The sequence below is a fragment of the Gekko japonicus genome, unplaced genomic scaffold, assembly GCF_001447785.1.
Source record: "Gekko japonicus isolate JY-2015 unplaced genomic scaffold, Gekko_japonicus_V1.1 scaffold1076, whole genome shotgun sequence".
Taxonomy (NCBI): domain Eukaryota; kingdom Metazoa; phylum Chordata; class Lepidosauria; order Squamata; family Gekkonidae; genus Gekko; species Gekko japonicus.
The window spans coordinates 400,236-422,036 of NW_015162512.1; the positions used below are offsets into that span (position 1 = coordinate 400,236).

The following is a 21,801-nucleotide window of genomic DNA, read 5'->3' on the forward strand; positions in this document are numbered from 1 at the left end:
CTTCCTTCCTTCCTTCCTTCCTTCCTTCCTTCCTTCCTTCCTTCCTTCCTTCCTTCCTGGTTCTGGGAAATGCACAACATTCATAAAATATCATGATAAAATAGAGCATTAACAACATACTTCAAGCAAATAGATGGCGTATAATAATTGATCCAATTTCAGACGGTCAGCTGCTTTGTGGGCAGGGGAGAGGAGGGCAAAGCGGATATGGAAAGCCACTGGAGCAGAAAGGGTGCCAGCTAGGATGCAAACCGCCACTGCCCTCCACCAAAGGCCTGGCGGAACATCTCTGCCTTCCAGGCCCTGTGGAATTGCATTAGGTCTCCCAGGGCCCTGATGGCATTTGGCAGAGAGTTCCACCAGGTTGAGGACAGCTTTGGGGCTGGAGACCACCGGCAAGTTGTTATCCGAAGACTGTAACGCTCTTCCGGGGACATAGCGGAGGAGACGGTCCCGTAGATACGTCAGACACGTGAGGCTTTCTGTGCTCATTCCTTCCGCCACCGTCCCGCCCCGTGTCTGGTGCGTTGCCCCTGATCACCGTCCCCAAATTACCCACAAACAAAACCGCATTCTGGGGGGCGTTCCTAGTTTGTACAGCCGCTGCCCGTGCCCCTCTCCGAAAACCCAGCAGTCTCAGAGGATGCAATAGTGTGTGAACTGCGGAGAGAAGGGGCAAGAATACCCCTACTAATTGGCTGCCTGTGCTGAACAGAGCAAAGGGAAGCCCCCCCCCAAGCAGTGATCGTGGCCTTGAAGCCCAATGTCCTGCCTCTCCATTACCAGCGCAGTAGCCTGAACCCACGGCTGGCTGGCGATCGCTCTTGGCCTCCGGTTTTTATTTACATCGCGCCCCGTCCTGAGGATTCAGGTTGGCTCTCTTTGTTGAAGGATACAGACAGGTCTGTGCCTGTGTACAGCGGAAACCGAAAGACCGCAGGCCTTTCAGAGGAGAGGGGGAACGGGGCTTCAGTTGCTCTTTTAACGAATAGTTAAAGTTAGCGCTGCAAACTTTATCTTCTCACTTATGGGAGGCCGGGGGCAGTGGGTAACCTGACCTGTATGGCCCAGGCTAGCTGGATCTCAGAAGCAGAGGCAAGGTGTCAAGGTTTCGGTTTCCCTTCTCTTCGTTTTGTTTCACTGCTTACCTTCCCATGTATTAAGGGGGAGGGGATCCCTAAGGGGGGACTGTGTGTGTGGGTTGGGTGCTCGGCCAGTGTTCCCTCTAAGCTGAGTTAGAGTGAGCTCACTCACAGCTTTTTAGCCTCCGGCTCACACATTTTTGTCTCAGGAAGGATGGCTCCAGAGCAAACTGATCTATGCAGTAGCCAAATTGCTCTCACTCACAACTTTAATGCCAGTCGCTCACAAAGGAGGATTTTTGCTCACAAGACAGTAGCCATAACCCTTTCTCAAGTTGCACCCCTCGGCCTATTCTCACGGGACTTGGCCTTGGAGACTCTTTTGCTTTGCTAGAATAGATAAGACACCGTATATCTGTCCGGGTTGTCATAGTAACCTTAGGGGGCGAGTGCTGACATATGCATGGGGTGTGGGGTGTGTTGGGTTTAACCTATAACCTCTGAATTTCGTGCACTTTCTTCGGTCCTGGCAGAGATCCAGTTCCTGTAGTAAGCCTATCTTTAATAAAGCTGCGGTGGCTCAAGTGGTTAAGACGCTGAACTGCAGGCTGTGGAAGGTCAGTAGTTCAGCAGTTCGAGACCCGGGTGCCGCATGATGGAGTGAGCTCCCATCTCTAGTTCCAGCTCCTGCCAACCTAGCAGTTCGAAAGCAAGAAATTGCAAGTAGATAAATAGGGACCACTTCGGTGGGAAGGGAACAGCGTTTCGTGCGCCTTGGTGTTTAGTCATGCCGGCCACATGACCACGGAAACGTCTTCGGACAGCACTGGCTCTTCGGCTTTGAAACGGAGATGAGCACCGCAACCCTAGAGTCGGATTCGACTGGCTTTCGAGCAAGGGAACCTTTACCTTTACCTTTAATAAAGCATCACTACCAAAAAGTGTTGTGGGGAGTGTCTTAACTGTGCAGGTCAGGGCTTAACCGTGCAGGTCAGGGCTGACACAGGGTCGGCCCTGGTTAGTATTTGGATAGGAGACCGCCAGGGAAGTCCGAGATCGCTAGGCAGAGGCAGGCCAAGGGCAAAGCACCTCCGTTCGTCCCCGCCCTGACCTGGGAGGCCCAGGCTAGACCAATTTCGTCAGATCTCGGGAGGTAAGCAGGGTCGGCCCTGGTCAGTATTTGGACGGGGGACCACCAAGGAAGGCCAGGGTTCCTACACAGAGGCAGGCCATGGCAAAGCCATCTCTGTTCATCTCGTGCCCTGGAAAACCCTACAAGGTCATCATTAAGTCAGCTGCGACTTAAGGGTACTTTCCGCCACCACCAAGGGTTGGGGGGGGGGGGGATTGCATTCATTTGGAAATATGTATTTTCAAGGACATTAGCAGCCCAGAGTTCTCCCAGATCCTTCCTAGGGAAAGGTTACCTTCTCTAGCGAGCATTATTTTGCCCTTTTCCTCCTGGGAATGGGAACACTGGAATGTACCTTAAACGAGCGCGTAATGCTGGTGCAGATGTAACAGTCCCAAGTTCTTAAGGGCTCAGGATTGTATGCCCCCCTCCCTCCCCAGTATCAATTATGTCCACGTGTTTTAATCACAGTCGGGTATCGCATTGGTTCTTTCCTTATGTACAAGGAAGGTAAAGCTAAAGGTTGCCCTTGCTCGAAAGCCAGTCGAATCTGACTCTAGGGGGCGGTGCTCATCTCCGTTTCCAAGCCGAAGAGCCAGCGCTGTCCGAAGACGTTTCCGTGGTCATGTGGACGGCATGACTAGACGCCGAGGCGCACGGAACACCGTTACCTTCCCACCGAAGCGGTACCTATTTATCGACCTGCAATCTCTCTCGCTTTCGAACTGCTAGGTTGGCAGGAGCTGGGGCCGGAGACGGGAGCTCACTCTGCTCACTCAGGTCTCGAACTGCTGAACTACCGACCTTCCGGTCTGCAGTTCAGCATCTTAACCACTGAGCCACCGCAGCCCTATGTACAGGGAAAGCTTGGCGTTAAACTCGGCTTAACACGGATGCTAACATCACACTGAACTGTGGATAAGGAGGCCGGGGCAGGTTATTAGCCTCAGAAAAGAGACAGCCTCGGGAGGAGAAAACATAGTTTTCCCCTGGGCTCTTCGCTGTGCCCACGGGGATCAGGAGTGTTACGAAGGCATCTACCCCACTAAATGAAATTTGAGAAAAGCCTACGTTTAGGAGATCCAGCTCCTCAAGAATTTTAAAATGGGCATCTGTTTTGCAGCCCTGACCCGTACAGCCCAAGCTAGCCCAATCTTGTCAGATCTCAGAAGCTAAGCAGGATCGGCCCTGGCTAGTTTTCGGATGGGAGACTTCCAAGGAAGACACCAAGGTTCCAGTGTTCCCTCTAAGCTGAGTTAGCGTGAGCCAGCTCACAGTTTTTTAGCCTCTGGCTCACACATTTTTGTCTTAGCTCAGGAAGGGGTGGCTCCAGAGCAAACTGATTTATGCGGTAGCCAAATTGCTCGCTCACAGCTTAGCTCACCAGGTAAAATTTTTGCGCACAAGACTCCACAGCTTAGAGGGAGCATTGGCTGTGACACAGAGCCAGGCCATGGCAAGCCACCTCTGGACATCTCTTGCCTTGAAAGCCCTACGGGGGTCACCGCTAGTCAGCTGTGGCTCGGCGGCTGTATGCCACGTGCTTCTTGCATGAGAACTCTGGTTCGTGGTTCCATTTTTCAGCCAGATTTTTAAAAAAATTTGCAAGGAAAGAAGGCAAAAGGCGCAAAGAGAATGGACGGCAGTGTGTTTGTGTGTGTGTGTGAGAGAGAGAGAGAGTGAGAGAGAGAGAGAGAGACGGGCAGACGAACAGAGCTTCTCCCACCCCGACACTCTATTCAGCACTGTCCTGTACTTCACACGTTTTCCTCCGCGACCCGAGGGCTATAAAAATGTGTTCTCTCGCTCTCTTTCTGTCTTGCTCACTCTGGGTTCCAAACAAGGATGACTAAGGGATGCTTCCTTATTTGTGGGAAATGCAAAGGGGTGCAGGCAGCCTCGCTTGCAGGGGTGGGGGGCAGAAAAACCCGTGCGGAGAGACCACCCGGCAGTTAGGTCGGAATACCTGACTGTGCGGAAACTGGGACTGGGCAGAGTTTGGGGGTCCAGAATTTGCCACCAGCCTTCTCCTCTGCCCCCCCCCTCCTGTGTTACGGCCCCCTCCCCATCACGAGCCCCAAACCCAGCCCTGTCCCCTCGAGCTTCTGAAATGACTTGTTTTCAGACAAGGTAGACCAGTTTGGGGGGAGGAGCGCCAGTTGCGGAAATTCACTGCCGTTTGGAGCCTCTGAGAGTTATTTTTGGGGTGCGCCAGCTGCTGCTAGGTGTACACGGCGTGTATATATAGCCGATGGGATATAGATAGACCGAGGCCCGGAGCTGAGAACCGTGCTGTTTTGGCTGGCGGGGAGGGGGCAGGTTACAGCCCGGTTTCTCCTCTGCTGACGCACACAGAGCCTTCTGATCAGAAGCAGCTTGCGCAGCGCCTGTTCCCATCCGTTCAGAGCCTACGATAGACCTTGTGGAGGTGCGTCGCTAATGAGCGCATCATTCCCCCCCCCCTCCTTTTTTTTGGGAAAAGAACCCAGGAGTCCTAGCCCCTCCCGGCCTCGATCCTCTCTCTCGCCGACCTTGATTCTCTCCTCGAGCAAAGGCTAGGATTTCTGTCCCCATTCTCACTCCTTCAGCTCTTCCTCCTGTACGTGACATAGGGACGGGGTCTTCTTGTGAGTGGGCCCCGGTGAGTCGAGAGGCAGGATGTGTTTGTCAGGCGGTGGGAATGAGAGCAGCGAGTGATCACGAGGGGCTTCCAGCCGTCCGTGGATCGGGATGTAACCCAGTCGTGCTTCACAAGTGCAGGAATGTTGGCTCTGGGTGCAGAATTCTGCACTTGAGAATCTCTTGACTTTCCCTTTTTTTAAAAAAAAATAATCCAAGTTTCTAGACCTTAAGATAGTGAAAATAGCCTCCAGCTCACATATTTTTGTCTTCGCTTAGGAAGGACGGCTCCAGAGCATACTAATCTATGCAGCAGCCAAATCACCTGCCTGCTCACCACTTTAATGCCAGTAGCTCACAAATTAGAATTTTTGCTCACAAGACTCCGCAGCTTAGAGGGAGCATGGGCTTGAAGGTGTGTGTGCCTGGAGGAAGACATCCAAGTGTCATCTAGTCCCTACGAGGAAAGGTTAAGGCGCTTAGGGCTCTTTAGCTTGGAGAAACGACGACTGAGGGGTGACATGATTGAGGTTTATAAGATTATGCATGGGAAAGAGCAGGTAGAGAAAGAGGTACTTTTCTCCCTTTCTCACAATACAAGAACTCGTGGGCACTCCATGAAATTGCTGAGCGGTTGGGTTAGAACGGATAAAAGGAAGTACTTCTTCATCCAAAGAGTGATTAACACATGGAATTCACTGCCACAGGAAGTGGTGGCGGCTACAAGCATGGACGGCTTCAAAAGGGAATTAGATAAGCATATGGAGCAGAGGTCCATCAGTAGCTATTAGCCACAAGGTATAGATAGGGGCTCTGGGGCAAGGGATGCTCTGTCATCTTGGTGCTTGGGGGGGGGCAACAGTGGGAGGGCTTCTAATGTCCTGGCCCCACTGCTGGACCTCCTGATGGCACCTGGTATTTCTGGCCACTGTGTGATACAGAGTGTTGGACTGGATGGGCCTTTGACCTGATCCAACATTGGCATCTCTTATGTTCTTATGTTCAAGTGGGAGCCAGCAGGCTTTCTGAGAGGCAGAGGGGTGGGACTTCAGTGCCCTGCAATGCTCTTTAGACCCCTGCCCTTCTGTGGATTCCAGCAGCAGAACGCCTTGTGTAGGATCCATGATCACAGGTTTCGGAACTGAACGGCAATGACAGCAATGCTGATTCTGTGAACTTCGGCAGATCACGAGAGGGAGGTCAAGGAAAGGTTGCCCTCAGTGCTTCGTTCTTGTGGCCCTTTCTTACACGTCCGTGGAAATGCCGATCGCCACTTTGGGGTCAGGAAGCAATTTTTCTCCAGGCCAGTTTGGCTTGGGGATCCTGGAGGTTTTTTGTCATCTTCCAGGCATGGAACCGGGAGGTATTTGCTAATTCCCTGCAAGGTGCAGGGGGTTGGACTAGATGACCTTGGAGGTCCCTTCCATCTCTATGATTCTATGATATTTCCTCACCACAGGGTTTGGGCTGCCTTGATGCAGAATTCAGATGCATACAACTCTCCCATGAGTCCAGGCACACAGCGGCAGAGCTGCGGTACTGATCCTGCACAATGTATTTTCTCGGGAGGAGGCACGGCTCAGTGCTAGAGCATCTGCTTTGCACGCCAAAGGCCCAGTGTTCAAACACCGCCATCTCCAGGGAGAAGGATCAAGTAGTGGCTGATGGGAAAGACCTCTGCCCGAGTCCCCAGAGAGCTGCTGCCAGCCAGAGCAGGCAATACCAACCGTAATAGAGCAAAGGTCTGACTCAGCATGGCAGTTTTGTGTGTCCTTGTCCTTGCTGCCCCCTTCTTTTCCCCTTTTCTCATTTTTCATGACCTGCCCTCTGCCCATGCTCACCTACACTCTCCCTTTTCCTACTCTCTCCTACCACCTTGCCTCCTATTCTTCAACCTGTCCCTTTCCTCACCCTGCGTCAGGTTTCCTTCTTTCCTTAGGACTCCATGCCCCTTTTCTTAAGGAGCCTTTCTTGAACCACACCAGGTTCATTTCTTCCCAGTTTGGTGTCACGGTTAGGAACGCAGACTCTAATCTGGGAGAACCGGGTTTGATTCCCCACGCCTCCACATGCAGCTGCTGGTGTGACCTTGAGTCAGTCACAAGCTCTCTCAGAGCTGTTCTCTCACGGGCAGCCCTCAAAAGAGCTCTCTCAGCCCCACCTACATCATTGCTGTGGGGAGGGAAAGGGGAGGGAGATTGCAAGCCACTCTAAGACTCCTTCGGGTACTGAAGGGCGGGGTATAAATCCAATGTCGTCATCCTCGTTCTCCTCCTCCTCTTCTTCTCCGTTCCCTTTCCCAGTCCCTGAACTCACTTCCCAGTCTCTGCTCCGTGCAGCATCCGTGTTGCTTTCTTCCTCCGTGCTGCTTTCTTCCTCTCTCTACATCAGCTGTGTTGTTCTTCTTTTGCCATCAAGTCACAGCTGACTTCTGGCGGCCCCTGGTGGGCTTTTCAAGGCACGAGACGTTCAGAGGTGGTTTTGCCATTGCCTGCCTCCGCATAGCGACCCTGGACTTCCTTGGCGGTCTCCCATCCAAACACTAGCCAGGGCCGACCCTGCTTAGCTTCCGGGATCTGACGAGATCGGGCTAACCTGGGCCGTGCAGGTCAGGGCTTCCTCCGGCAGCTAGCCTGCGGGTATTTCGGCAGACCCTAATTCCACGTCCCTGTCCGTCTCCTCTCCGTCATGTGCAATGACTACAATCTCCGGGGGTTGTCGCCCACCCCAAATGGCCGCCCAATAAACAGAGCCCGTAGAGGCGGGACTGGGCGTTCCTTGGCAGTGGCCCGGCTTTCCCACTCCCGTCTTTGTCACCGGCACACGATGTAGTGGTGTGAATTAGTGGCATCTGTAGGGAAGAAGCAGTGGGAGGCCCTGCTGTTGTTTCCTCTGAGTGTCTGTTTGGTTTTGTGTGTGTGTGGTTTTTTTACCTTTGCTTTTCCCCGGCTGAGAGAGAGAGAGAGCGATGCATGTGCCGGTTGTAGGGGAAACATGGGGGGGGGGGAGTTAAGCACCCTACTCCCACCAGCTGTTTCTACAGTGTAGGATTTCTGGTGTAGTGGTTGAGAGCACGGACTATAGTCTAGGAGAACCGGGTTGATTCCCCCACTCCTCCACTTGCAGCTGCTGGATGACCTTGGGCAAGCCATAGTTCTCTCAGAGCTGTCCTTGAGAAAGAGCAGTTTCTGTCAGAGCTCTCTCAGCCCCACCTGCCTCACAGGGTGTCTGTTGTGGGGAGGGGGAGGGAAAGGAGTTTGTAAGCCGCTCTGAGACTCCGAGTGAAGGGCGGGGTATAAATCCAATCTCCTCCTCTTCTTCTTTTGATGGGCAAACACGTTGGCCCAGCCTAGATTGCCACAAATCAGAACCTAGGAATCTGCAGCTGGATTCTGCAAGCCAGGGAACCGAGCAAAGGGCACACGCCGTGGCGAATCTGGCTTTTTCAGGCACAGCCTCTCCGTTGGTTGCTGACGGAGCCGGTTGGCACCCGTGCTCGTGCTGGGAGTTCTGTCTTAATTGGTGCATAAGGCAACAATAGAACAGAAAGGCCGATAAGCCTGCATGGGCAAACGAAGCCGCCTTATGCTGAATCTGAACCTTGACCCAGCAAGGTTGGTATTGTCTACTCTGACTGGCAGCAGCTCTCCAGGGTCTCGGGCAGAGGTCTTTCCCCCTCACCTACTGCCTGGTCCTTTGAACTGGAGATGGTGGGGATTGGACTCGCGGCCTTCTGCATGCCAAGCAGAGGCTCTACCACTGAGCCGTGGCCCTTCCCATGAATGGAACTCGCACACGTAGCTGCCTTATACGGAATCAGACCCTTGGTCCAGCAAGGTCAGGATTGTCTACTCTGACTGGCAGCGGCTCTCCAGGGTCTCAGGCTGAGGTCTTTTCACGTCACTGACTACCTGGTCCTTTTGACTGGAGATCCCCGGGGGCAGAACCTGCGACCTCCATGCCAAGCAGATGCTCTGCCGCTGAGTCCAACTTTTGGGAGATAAACAAGCAGCGGACGGAGATGCAGAGGAAGCTTTGGTCCCCTTGGATGCACAGAGAGCTAATCTCCATTGGAGAGCCTACCCCAGACAACTGCCAGCCCTAGATAGTTTTTAAAGCATTCTCCCTTTGCTTTTATTGAACAACGAAGTACACGCTTCCAAGAAGGTTTTACTTTTATTGAAAAGCCATAGATGCAATAACATGAACACTGTTAGGAATGGCGGGCTACCTATGTGCATAATAGGATATAGGGCATTCGTATGCGCCTCCCCTAGCAATACCCAATTAGATGGGCTCCCGCACGCGGGAGCCAGGAAAGTTTCTAACGGTAGCAAAAGCTGGGAACCAGAATGATCCCGCAGAAGGTAGACACCACACTCCTCCAGTACCTCTTTACAGATAAGCATTGCAGCTGGGAAGCAATTAAGTGCATGGAAAGGAATGCATAACAATTAGACTGTCTCTCCCTCCTCATGGCAGCTTAGCTGACAAGGACTAGGAACTTGATTTTTATATATATCTATATACATACTGGGATTCTTGGAAATATAATGTACAGGATGCTACCCTAAATTCATAGAATCATGGAGTTGGAGGGGATCTCCAAGGTCATCTGGTCCTACCCACCGCACAATGCAGGAAACTCACAAATACTTCCCCCCACACACACACCCAGGGACCCCTGTTCCATACCCAGAAGATGACAAAAGAAACTCCAGGATCCCTGGGGGCCAAACTGGCCTGGAGAACAATTGCTTCCTGACCCCCAAAGTGGCAATCGGCATTTCCCTGGGCGTGTAAGGAAGCACCACGAGAACTAAGCCCTGAGGCAGCCCTTCCTGCCCTCCCTTCTCATGATCTGCCCGAGTTCACAGAATCAGCATGGCTGTCAGACGGCCATCTAGCCTCTGTTTGAAAACCTCCAAAGAAGGAGAGCCCACCGCCACCTCAATGACTTAGTATTCCAACAGGGACAAGGGACCGTCTTTTTCTGCTTGATGCTGTAAAATGCCCAGATCCTTTCTTGTGCCTACTTCATACACTCGTGGAACTGCCTCTCACCAAATTAGACCGTTGGTCCATCAAGGTCAGTATTGCCTGCTCAGACTGGCAGCAGCTCTCCAGGGTCTCAGGTGAAAGTCTTTCACATCACCTGCTACCTGTTCCTTGTAACTGGAGGTTCTGGGGATTGAACCGGAGGCCTTTCCCATTGCCCACTGCCTGGTCCTTTTAACTGGAGGTGCCAGGGATTGGACCTGGGGCCTTCTGCGTGACAAGCAGAGGCTCTACCACTGAGCCACGACTTGATGCTTTAAAAAAACGTAGGTGGCTGAGAGAGAGCCTCCTGGCCTAGTCACTTGGGGAAGAAGAAGAGGAAGAGATTGGATTTATACCCCGCCCTTCACTCGAAGTCTCAGAGCGGCTGACAAACTCCTTTCCCTTCCCCTCCCCACAACAGACACCCTGTGAGGTAGGTGGGGCTGAGAGAGCTCTGAGAGAACTGCCCTTTCTAGGACAGCTCGGAAAGAACTATGGCTTGCCCAAGAAGAGATTGGATTTATACCCCTCCCTTCACTACCCAAAGGTGTCTCAGAGCGGCTTACAAACTCCTTTCCCTCCCCCTCCCCACAACAGACACCCTGTGAGGTAGGTGGGGCTGAGAGAGCTCTGACAGAAACTGCTCTTTTTTCAAGAACAGCTCTTATCAGAACTATGGCTTTCCCAGGGTCATCCAGCCAGATGCAAGTGGAGGAGTGGGGAATCAAACCCGGCTCTCCCAGATTAGAGTCCATGCACTTAACCACGACACGAAACTGACTCTCTCACCAAACTGGAACACCCGCTTTGGTGGCTGTGAACTGGAGGATCACTGTTAGGGTGCCTCCCTAAGTATTGGGGTTTTGTATTTAATTTCTTATAAAGTTAATTCAGCAGAGTTAGCAGAGTATAAAAGAGTCTGAGTCCATGGTAGTTTAAAATATAAAAAGTTTACTATCAACCTAACAAGGGTAGGGTAAACAGGATGAAAAATAACAAAGAGCTTTATTTCTACATCCTCAAATCTAGACGGACTAATGGAGACTAGCTTACATGGCAGAGGTCTAATGGAGACATCTTAAGTCATCCTCAGGCTAATGGGGACATCTTAAGTCATCCTCAAGCTAATGGAGACTAGAGCTTCTTCTCGCTCAGGACAAAGAGTCATAAAATGCTAATTCTAGGTACTCTATCTTCCAATCAGGACAACAAACTACATGTCAATCTGGCGGGCTTTCTAGCTCTCTAAGCAGATAGGATACAAACAAACATGTGGTTCAGTACACAGGATTAACCCAGTAAATACTAAATAGAAGTGTTCTAACTTGTAACATCCAACACTAAGCTTGTAGGACCAGCATACAAAACTCTGCAATTCTTTTCTGTCCTTGTTCTATTTGGGAAGCATTCATTATTTGTTCCTTGAACGTGCTGGAACAGAGAAACGAGACCAGTCACACAGCTTGCCACCGCCACCCTTCTCTCCCCCCCCCATGCAGGAGTGGTCCTTTGGGGAAAAGGGGGGGGGGTCCATCTCTCTTCCTGCAGGCCCGGGAGCGTCAGTGGTGCGAAGCTGGCTGTCTCTTGTTTAGAGTCCTGGAGAGGCGCCTGATCGCTAGACATAACTCTTCCCTAATTGATGGGGGTCTCATTAAGAAGGTCTTTGGGGAGCCGCTAATGAACTCTGCCTTCGCAGCAAAAGGCGCTGATTGCTGGAGTTATGGGGGGTGGGCCTTGGGGAACTGGACCGGCAGTGTTTAGGTAGGAGAGGGACAGGATGAATGGGTACTGGAACAAGCAGTGGGGGGGCGCGCATCAGGACAATGATACCCTCTGCTTTAATGCCTTGGCTTATTTAATACCCTGGCAATCCAGGTGAAAGTTGCCCGGCACAGTTTTTTTTCTTTGTAGAGAGCCAGTGTGGTGTAGTGGTTAAGAGTGGGGGACTTGTATCTGGGAGACCCAGGTCTGAATCCCCACTGGCACCACGGAAGGTCACTGGGTGACCCAGGGCCAGTCACACACTCTCAGCTGAACCTAGCTCACGGGGTGGATAAAATGGATTAATGGAAGAGAGAAGGACACTGTAAGCCGCTTTGGGTCATCATTGGGGAGAAAGGCAGGGTGAAAATGAATTAAATAAATGAACCTTTGTCTCTCTAGCCAGTTTGGTGTAGTGGTTAAGTGCGCGGACTCTGATCTGGGAGAACCGGGTTTGATTCCCCCACTCCTCCACTTGCACCTGGCTGGATGACCTTGGGCAAGCCGTAGAAAGGAGTTTGTAAGCCGCTCTGAGACTCCTCTGGGTAGTGAAGGGCGGGGTATAAATCCAATCTCTTCTTCTTCTTCTTTTACCTCACAGGGTGTCTGTTGTGGGGAGGGGAAGGGAAAGGAGTTTTTGAGCCGCTCCGAGACTCCTTTGGGTAGTGAAGGGCGGGGCATAAATCCAATCTCTTCTTCTCTCTTCATCCCAGAGAGGGTAGGTCATCGCTTTCCTTGTTTTATAAACAGGGCAACTGAGGCAGAGAGTGAGCTGACCTGACCGAGGCCTCCTTGTTGATCTGTACCAGGCGGGTCAGCCGTGTGGGTCTGAAACAGTAGAACAAATTTAGAGTCCAGAGGGGCACCTTTAAGACCAACAAAGGTTCATTCAAGGTTTGAGCTTCCCTACGGGCACACACACTTTTTCACATCCACTGGAACGGTAGAGTTCAAGCACAGAGGCTGAATAGCAAATTAACATGTAACACCATAAATCCAATCTCTTCTTCTCTCTTCATCCCAGAGAGGGTAGGTCGTAGCTTTTCTTGTTTTATAAACGGGGCAACTGAGGCAGAGAGTGAGCTGACCTGACCGAGGCCTCCTTCTTGATCTGTACCAGGCGGGTCAGCCGTGTGGGTCTGAAACAGTAGAACAAATTTAGAGTCCAGAGGGGCACCTTTAAGACCAACAAAGGTTCATTCAAGGTTTGAGCTCCCGTGCGGCACACGCACACTAGAGTTCAAGCAAAGAGGCTGAACAGCAAATTAACATGTAACACAATGAAGATGTTTTAAGATATGCGAAGACAAAACTAAATAACAAGCTAAGGTTATAAGGTCAATGGTTGTTTTGATTTAATTAAGGGGGGAAAGGACAGCAAAGCAATAAATATGTCAAAATAGGGGATAAATGTGTAAAGGCTCTTTTCTAATTGTGGGAAGTAAACTGAGACTCTGTAGCCAGGGTCGGGATGCGGAGGGGGGGGGAAGCAGTAATTGGCCATACTGGTCCGTGCAAAATCCCAAACCAAAATCCGTGTTATTACTTTTTTACTAGGATCTATCCAATGGGACACAAGCCATTGTGTGAGCGCTTGAGCTCGCCAGAGCTCTTCTTTAGGACTGATGTTGCAAATTTTAAACAGAGAGTGGGGGAAACAGATGTCTTTTTTCAGGTCCCAGGTAATAACATGCTGTGAAAAATCTCCCCTCCCCTCCTCTGTCTTAAATTTTTTCACATCCAGTCTGAGGAATAGTTCTGACAAGTGTGGACCCACAAGAAACTCGCGAAGACACCACTTTAAAAAAAAAAAAATCGGGAGGAATTTAAAATTCCCAATGTGTGTGTTTGTTTTTTTAACATTTCACATTTTTCTGCAAATCTGGGAGATCCCCCAAGTTTGCAGAAAAATCTGTTTGGCATCAGTGGTAGCCCAATCCATGGATTTAGATATCTGCAGATGGGGCCAGATTTCACTCATACAGATGAGCTTGAAAGATTGCATGTTTTGAGTTAGATTGGGTGGGTCCTAATCAAAGCTACTGCGTGGATTTTGTTCTTCTTTTGGGATATGGAGACCCTTAGTCAGACCCGAGATCAGAGGTGTCGAACTCATTTCTTTGGAGGGCCGGATCTGACATAAATGCCACTTTGTCGGGCCGGGCCATGTGTGCCATAAAACATAATGCCAAGTACCAGATATATAAACTGTATAAAGGACAGCAGCTTGTAAGCTCTGAGTTGGTGTATCCTCACTGCAAGGCCCCATGGGCTGGGAGGAGGGTGCAAAGGAAAACCCATAGGAGTGGACTTGGAGAGCCAGTGGTGCAGCACTGGGCAGATGCTCCCACGCTGCTTGACTGCTGCAGATGAGGTTGTTCCACTATGCTGGGGCCACAATCGGAGTGGCTTTGCCCACTCCTCCCTGATCAGTCTCCTGTTCCCTCCCTTGCACTAGTTGCTCGCGGGCCACATAAGAGCCCTGGAAGGGCCAGTTCCGGCCCCCGGGCCTTATGTTTGACACCCCTGCCCTAGGTGATATTGGACCAGTGGGCTTATCCTCTTTTCCTTCTGCATATTTTGGACTCCACCACCACCACCTATTTCCCTGACTTAAGGGCATTTGTACTTAGTACATTTTAAAGTGGATAACTTAGGATCTCTTGACCATACGGGGATCGCGTGTCTGCCGGGGGGGGGGGTTGAAGGCGCACTGGACTAAGAAGATTATTATCTTTAAGTTGATCTCCTTGATTTGAAAGTGTCTTTTAACTGGATCAAGACGGCTAGGGTTATTTGCAATCAATTCCCCCCCCCTTCTTTTCTCCTCTTACTGCCAGTGTGTCTCCCATGTGGCTGTGGGGGGGTCACCTCTTTGGCTCCTCTTCTAAGCCTGGTCCTCCCCCCCAAAAAAAGTGGAATTGCCGCAATCCCATTTGTCAACCAGAGCGTTTTAGATGAAAGCCTGCTGCCCGCCCGTTTATATTCCACTTAATGAGCTGGTGAGGCAGATCGGATCCAGGCCAGCGGGTGGGGGATAAGGTCCTGAAAAATTAAACTTCCCCTCAGGGCCGGTGTCTATCTTGGTTTCTTGGTTGTGAGTGCAGCCACACAGGAGGAAATGATGCGAGGAGAACTTTCTGACCTGCTCGGGTGGCTGGTCAGGTTGTTCTGTTGTTGGGGGGGGGGATTATCCACTAAGGATGACCCCTTACTGGAAGGAGATGTAAGAGGAAAACAGCGATAAAATGATGGATAACTGATAGGCTTGATCCTGCATCCTTCTTTGAAGCACTGACCGGGCAGTGATTCCTGTCTCTGAATCTCTCTCTCAGAGCATGGCAAAAGGATTTCTCCCCACAGTGTTTTCTGCTGGGAGTCACAGATCTGCCGCGCTGTCCCTGCAGGGCCGTGATAAGCACAAGACTTGGGGTGGGGCGAGGAAAGAGCAGAGGGTGAACCTGTGCAGAACTTCGCTTACACGTGTGAAAAAAATCAAATGCGTAGTCAAATGGCAATTCCTGCTATTTGGAATCTTTGGAAGAGGAAGGAACAAGTCTCTAGTCCTCAGAGTGGCAGGACAAAAGCTCACGATTGCTACCTCTTTGCTGTCATTTTGTGCTAAGTACGCCTACTTAAGAGGCTTCTGGAAGTCAGAGATGGGATGCTGTTTCGTTTGGGCCAAGTGACAGCGCTTGACGTGAGATATGCAAAGTCCCGTTCGCCCAACCAGGCTAACCTGCCGCCTTCCATCTTACAGGCACATTCACAGCCTTTCGTGAGCTTTCTGCTCCTCCCGGGATTCCTTCCAATAGCTCCTCTTCTCAAAACTAAATGCCAGTAGTAGGATGAAGTGGGCCTCATTATTCCATTGCAGCGTGCAGACTCTCTGGTTGCCAAGTTTAGCTTTTTGTCAGGCAGGATCGAGGGGTGATATGATAGAGGTTTACAAAAGTATGCGTGGGGTAGAGAAGGAAGTCCTTTTCTCCCTTTCTCACAATACAAGAACTCGTGGGCACTCCATGAAATTAATGAGCAGTCCGGTTAGAACGGATAAAAGGAAGTACTTCTTCACCCAAAGAGTGATTAACACTTGGAATTCACTGCCTCAGGAGGTGGTGGCAGCTACAAGCATTGACAGCTTCAAGAGGAGACTGGATAAACATCTGGAGCAGAGGTCCATCAGTGGCTATTAGCCACAAGGTAGAGATGGAATACTCTGTGTGGGGCAAGTGATGTTCTGTATTCTTGGTGCTTGGGGAGCAACAGTGGGAGGGCTTCTGGAGTTCTGGCCCTCCTGATGGCACCTGGTTTTCAGCCACCGTGTGACACAGAGCGTTGGACTGGATGGGCCATTGGCCTGATCCAGCGTGGCTTCCCTTATGTTCTTATGTAACCCCTCATGTTTAGAGGAAGAGGCGTTCAGAGGTGATTTATGATGTTGCGACCAATGCTCCCTCTAAGCTGTGGAGTCCGGTGAGCAAAAATTCTACTTCGTGAGCTACTGGCATTAAAGTGGTGAGCGAGCAGTTTGGCTACTGCAGACATTAGTGTGCTCTGGAGCCACCCCTTCCTGAGCGAAGACAAAAATGTGTGAGCCAGAGCCTAAAAAAACTGTGAGCTAGCTCACACTTAACTCAGCTTAGAGGGAACACTGGTTGCGACCCTGCTATTCCTTGGTGGTCTCCCGTCCAAATACTAAAGCAGGGCCATCCCTGCTTAGCTTCCGAGCTCTGGGCTTTGAGCACTGTGCGACCGAGACCGTTGGCCTGGATGGGCCACTGGCCCGATCCAACATGGCTTCTCTTATGTTCTCATTAGGATCTTCACCTCAGCTCACAGGTCCACGACACTGCATGCAAGCGGCCGCTCACTAACAGGGGGGCTACTTCAAAAACCCAGCTCCCCCCGTGTGGTGTGGACATGCATTTATGAACTTCATTCATACTCTGCTTTTCTCCCCAACGGCGAAAACAGTAGTAGCAGCTGGGGCGCAAGGCACACCAGGCCGTTCTGGAAAACCCCACACCAAATTGGCTCGTGAGCTGGTTCTTTTCAGACGGCCATGTCTAAGATGTCCTTTTTCCCCCAAAGCCCAACCTGCAAAGGCTGGGCTGTCACAAAACAAGACCTCAGATCAGTGGTTTTCAAACTACGGCGTGGACCCCCGACGCGCCCAGCTTCCTCAGGGGCGGGCGCAGGACAGCTGGAGGGGGACGCGGAGTTCCAGGGAGAGGGGAGAGCCGGAGGCAAAGCCGGGGGCCGCTTTCCTCCCTAGAGCGCAGGCTGAGCATCGCGGCTGCCAGAGCTGCTGCGCTAACCGGGGACGCTGCAATACCTCCGACTAATGTGACTCACCCCCTTGACTTCTGTGTTTTATTAATGGGTTTAATTTGTTCGCATGTGGCGCTCTTGATATTTTTTTTAACCAACAGCTTGGACGTGTTTCACAGCGGTCTTTGGCTAGAGCAATAAAGGGTGATGGATTGAGCGACAGTCGCCTCAGGAGAGGCAGGTAGCCCATGGAAGCTTCCGGCCAGCGTGGATCTCTTTTCCTCCCCTTCCCGCCTTTTCCCTAGGCCAGCCGGCCGGGTTTAAGAGAGAGCCGTTCTCCAGGCCTCTTCTAACAGCCGGGCTGGAGAAGGGGCTCGGTGTGGAATGACACACCTGCAGGAGCACTCGGGCAGCAGTATACCGGGATCTCGCACGGGTTTTCTTGCCCGGCTGAGTGAATTCGTCGAAGGGGGCCCCCAGTTCAAAGCCTGGTGAACACTGGCTCAGGCGAGGGCTGACTCATGCCAGCAGAAGGGGGCGGGGCTGCGGCCTTCTCCTTCCTGGGCTCTACGACAGCAGGGAGAGTCTAAGGAGACCCCTTTTCCCTTCCCTCTGTCGAAACTTTCATAGTGTCATGCCTGCCCTTGACTCAGCCCCAGAGCCAGCTCCTGACAGCCTAAGAGGGGAGGATTCAGTGCCTTTAAGAGCTGAAGAAGCATCAGGATCTGCACCTACTGTACGTACTGAGGAGGATACACAGCAATCTGAGTCAACTACAGGACGGTTTGCACCTGGGATTGAGCAGGCCATAAGCAGCTCACCACCTGCATCTCCCCCACCTGTAAGGAGGCTTAGGGATCAGAGACGTCGAAAAGAAGCACGTTCAAGAGGGCGGAGATCCTTGAGCCCTGAGTTTTAACAGCAGCCAGGACCTCGCACAAAGGTGCTAATGAGTTAATGGGCCAGAGCACTATTTAGTAGGGCCTCTGGCCATGAGCAATTTGTGCTGGCAACCTCGTTCGTAGAACCAGAAGCTCTGCACCTTGATTCCTGTTTGACTATGTGGCTTTTTGGACTCGGCTTGTGTTTTGGACTTCTGCTCTGGCTCCTGACTCCCTGCTTTGAACCTGACGATGCTCTCGGCTTTGCTCTCTGGACTCTGACCTCTGGTAACGTTTGACTACGATTGTGTCTGGTGTTTTGGGACTTGTTTAACGCGCTGCTGACTGCTCTCCCGGCTGACCCTCGAACTTGTATTGTGACTCCCCCTCTCAGCCTCCCTGGCTCTACTGTGACACATAGAATCATAGAGTTGTAAGGGATCTCCAGGGTCATCTAGTCCAACCCCCTGCACAATGCAGGAAATTCACAATTACCTTCCCCTCCACACCCCCAGTGACCCCTGTTCTATGCCCAGAAGATGGCAAACAAAAAACCCTCCAGGATCCCCGGCCAAACTGGCCTGGAGAAAATTTGCTTCTTGACCCCAAAGTTGTGACCAGCGTTTCCCCTGGGCGTGTAAGAAAGGGCCACGAGAACGAAGCCCTGAGGCAACCCTTCCTGCCCTCCCCTCTCGTGATCTGCCTCAGTTCACAGAACCAGCATTGCCGTCAGATGGCCATCTGGCCTCTGTTTGAAAACCTCCAAAGGAGGAGAGCCCACCATATTCCTGACTGTTATGCCGCCTGTTTGAAGGAGAGATGGAAAGAACAGTGGGGGGCGGGGGGTGCAATCTAGGCCAGGCCCCGTGGCTGCCGTCTGAACCACTGAAAGCATCTGGCTGGCCGGTTCTTTATCATTTTAAGAAATGTGTATATATTTAAAGCCGTGGCTCAAGTCGGCTGGTCCTGCATCTTGCATCTAGTGACACCTCAGACCGGGGCTGCCGCCTGAGCAAGGGGGCCAGCTGGTGTCTCCAGTCGCTACAAAAAGGGACACGGGGTCCGATCGGCCGGATCGGACCCCGTCCCTTTTGTAGAGACCGGACCCAGGACCGCCCCCTTTGTTACGGGAGGCCCTGACGAGAGGGCTCCCCCAAGTGGAAGCGGAACGAAGCTGGGTGAAAGCAGGGGGGTGGGGGTGTCGGTGCGTCTCGTTGCTGCCGGCGGTGGGCTGGTGACTCCTTAACGAAGCACTAATTAAGGCAAGCAGCTCGGCACTTCATCTCGGCACTCTGTAATTAACGCCACAGCTCTGATTGGGTTTGCGCTCCGACTCCCTCCGAGGAGGGTGCGTCAAGCCAGTGGCAGGCGAGCAGCTGGGAGTGCGCTCCGCAGGCGCGGCCACCGCGTGCAGCTAGAGGGCGCCGTGCTGGGAAGCGCAGCGTGGGCAGGCGGCGGGGCTTCCGCACAGTAGGGGTCTAGCCCCCGCAAGGCTTTCTCTCCAGTAACACTCCTGTGAGGCCCACGCCAGTTTCAGGATAGGAAGAGGGCCCGCCCTGGGACTGGTCTCCTGAATTCTGCGCGAAGCTGAGTGCCTGTCGTGGAATTCGGATTCCGTGTTTTGGCGCAGCAGGTTTAGAGGCTTGAACCCCAGCTCCCCAGTAGAGACCCAGAATGGCTCCCAACGTTGTTCTCCTCTCCTCCATTTTATCCCACAACAATCTTGCGAGGTAGGTTAGGCCGCGAAGGGAGCAAGTGGCTGGCCCCAGGTCACCCAGCGAGCTTCCACGGCAGAGCGGGGATTCGAATCCGGGTCTCTCCGGTCCTAGTCGGACCGCTGCCCCATCCTGGTTGGGGCAGGAAGGAAGCAAACTCTTGTCTCCCCTTTGGTGAGTCTGTTCCCCCTCATGTACATGAGCCAGAGGGGGTCGTGGATAGAACAGCAGACTAGGACCATGGCCGACCTGGGTGCAAATCCCCACTTCGGCCATGGAAGTTCATTGGTTGACCTTGAGCCCATCAAAAACTCTCAGCCTGACCTACCTCGCAGGGTTGTTGTGAGGAAATGGGGACGTTCTAAAGCCTCCCCGGGTCCCAACTGGGGAGAAAAACGGGATATACATGAATAAATGCAACTGCATCACCTGTTGCTTTGCCACGGCCCCTTTCCTTTCTCAAGGACATCTGGATTCTGCAGACACAAACCCCTCCCCAAGAAGAAGAAGAAAAATCTAGTTTGAGCTCACGCATCGACCTAGAGCCAGTGGCTGACAAATAGCACCGTCTGAAATGTTGTTTTCCTTGGGGTAACATTTGGGTTTTCCATTTGGTGTTCTGGCCTAGATTTCTAGCAGCTGCTCAGAAAATAATGATAAAAATGGCTAGGTTGGGCCCTGGCCGGTCTCCTCGCTCATCTTTCCTTTCAGTTTGGTGCAATGGTTAGGAACGTGGACTCTAGTCTGGGAGAACCGGGTTCGATTCCCCACTCTTCCCCATGCAGCTGCTGGTGTGGCCATGGGTCAGTCACACGTTCTCTCAGAGCTGTTCTCTCGAGGGCAGTCTCTGTCAGAGCTCTCTCAGCCCCACCGACCTCACAGGGTGTCTGTTGTGGGGAGGGGAAGGGAAAGGAGATTGTAAGCCGCTCCTTCGGGTAGTGAAGGGCCGGGTATAAATCCAGTCTCCTTCTGCAACCTGCTACGTTGCCTCTCCTCTCTGACTGCTCTAGGGCAGGAGCCAGGCCCCACCCGAGTCTGTGTCCTTGTCCTCCCCTGTATCTCCCAGGCGGCGGTGGCAGCATTGACGTTTCCCAACAGCTCACTCCCGTTTTCTTTGTCTCTGTCTCTTCTCCCCCTGCAGGCTAGTGGGGTGGTCTCGGCGGGAAGCCGAACGGCAGATAAAATACCGGGAAGCACACGGGCTGCCCCTCCTCGACCCCAACTACTACGACCCCAGCAAGATCGTGCTGCCTCCGGAGGACGAAGAATGAGCCTGTTTGTGTCTGTATACCGAGAATAAACCTTCTGGGTTACCTATTCCTTGCCTTTCTGTTGGGTTGTTCGGAGGAAAAGAAACGGCGGGGCTGCCTGGAAGGAGTGTAATTCCAAACGGGGGTGGGGGTGCTCATGCTACCCTCTAGGCCAGGGGTCCCCAACGTGGAGCCCATGGGCGCTGTGGCACCTGCAGGTAACTTTTCTGGCGCCCACCAAGTGTGTATAGGAAGGGGGGGGGGGAGTAGGGCTTTTGCCCAGCAAGGATTCTGATTGACAGTTGGAGATCAGCGTTCCCTCTAAGCCGAGTTAGTGTGAGCTAGCTCGCAGTTCTTTAGCCTCTGGCTCACAGGTTTGTGTCTTAGCCCAGGAAGGATGGCTCCAGAGCAAACTAATTTATGCCGCAGCCAAATCGCTCGCTGGCAACTTTAATGCCGGTAGCTCACGGAGTAGAACTTTTGCTCACAAGACTTAGAGGGAGCATTGTTGGAGATATGTGCAGATTTGGGGGGGTAGGGGGAGTATTTTTGCACTGTGTGCATGCTCGTGCCTGGAAGTCACGGCGACCTCTGGCGACTCCTACCGGAGGACGTTCGGAGAAGTGGATTGAGACAGCCTGCCTCTGGCCTCCCGGCCCTGGTATTGCTCGGAGGTCTCCCATCCAAGTACTTGTCAGGGTCGGCCCTGCTTAGCTTCCGAGATCTGATGAGATCATGATGGATAGCCTGGGCAATCCAGGTCAGCACCAGATTCTTATTTTTTTTAAAAAAAACCTTTGCTTTGGCGGCAGCTGCCCCCGCAGGGTGACTGAAGTTCAGGCAGGGTGACCGTTTCATGGCCGGCTCTGCCTCCTGCGGCAGCCATTTTGTCCCTGCGCCCTCCACGCCACGTCAGAATCCCACAGGTCCCTGCAGGCTCAGAAAGGCCGGGGACCTTTGCCCTCACCCGGACAGCCCAGGCCAGCCCGGTCTCGTCAGATCTCGGAAGCTAAGCAGGGCCGGCCCTGGCAGGTACTTGGATGGGAG

General features: G+C 52.4%; 1 protein-coding gene across 1 annotated transcript in view; it reads left to right on the forward strand.

Annotated features, from left to right (window-relative positions):
• Positions 1-20,821, forward strand: part of NDUFB11 (NADH:ubiquinone oxidoreductase subunit B11) — a 95,775-nt gene extending 74,954 nt beyond the window's left edge. The window contains exon 3 of the mRNA XM_015406167.1: positions 20,646-20,821. Coding sequence (XP_015261653.1) covers positions 20,646-20,775 — 130 coding nt within the window. The 3' untranslated portion in view covers positions 20,776-20,821. The remainder of the gene's footprint in view (positions 1-20,645) is intronic.
• The last annotated feature ends 980 nt before the right edge of the window (positions 20,822-21,801 follow it).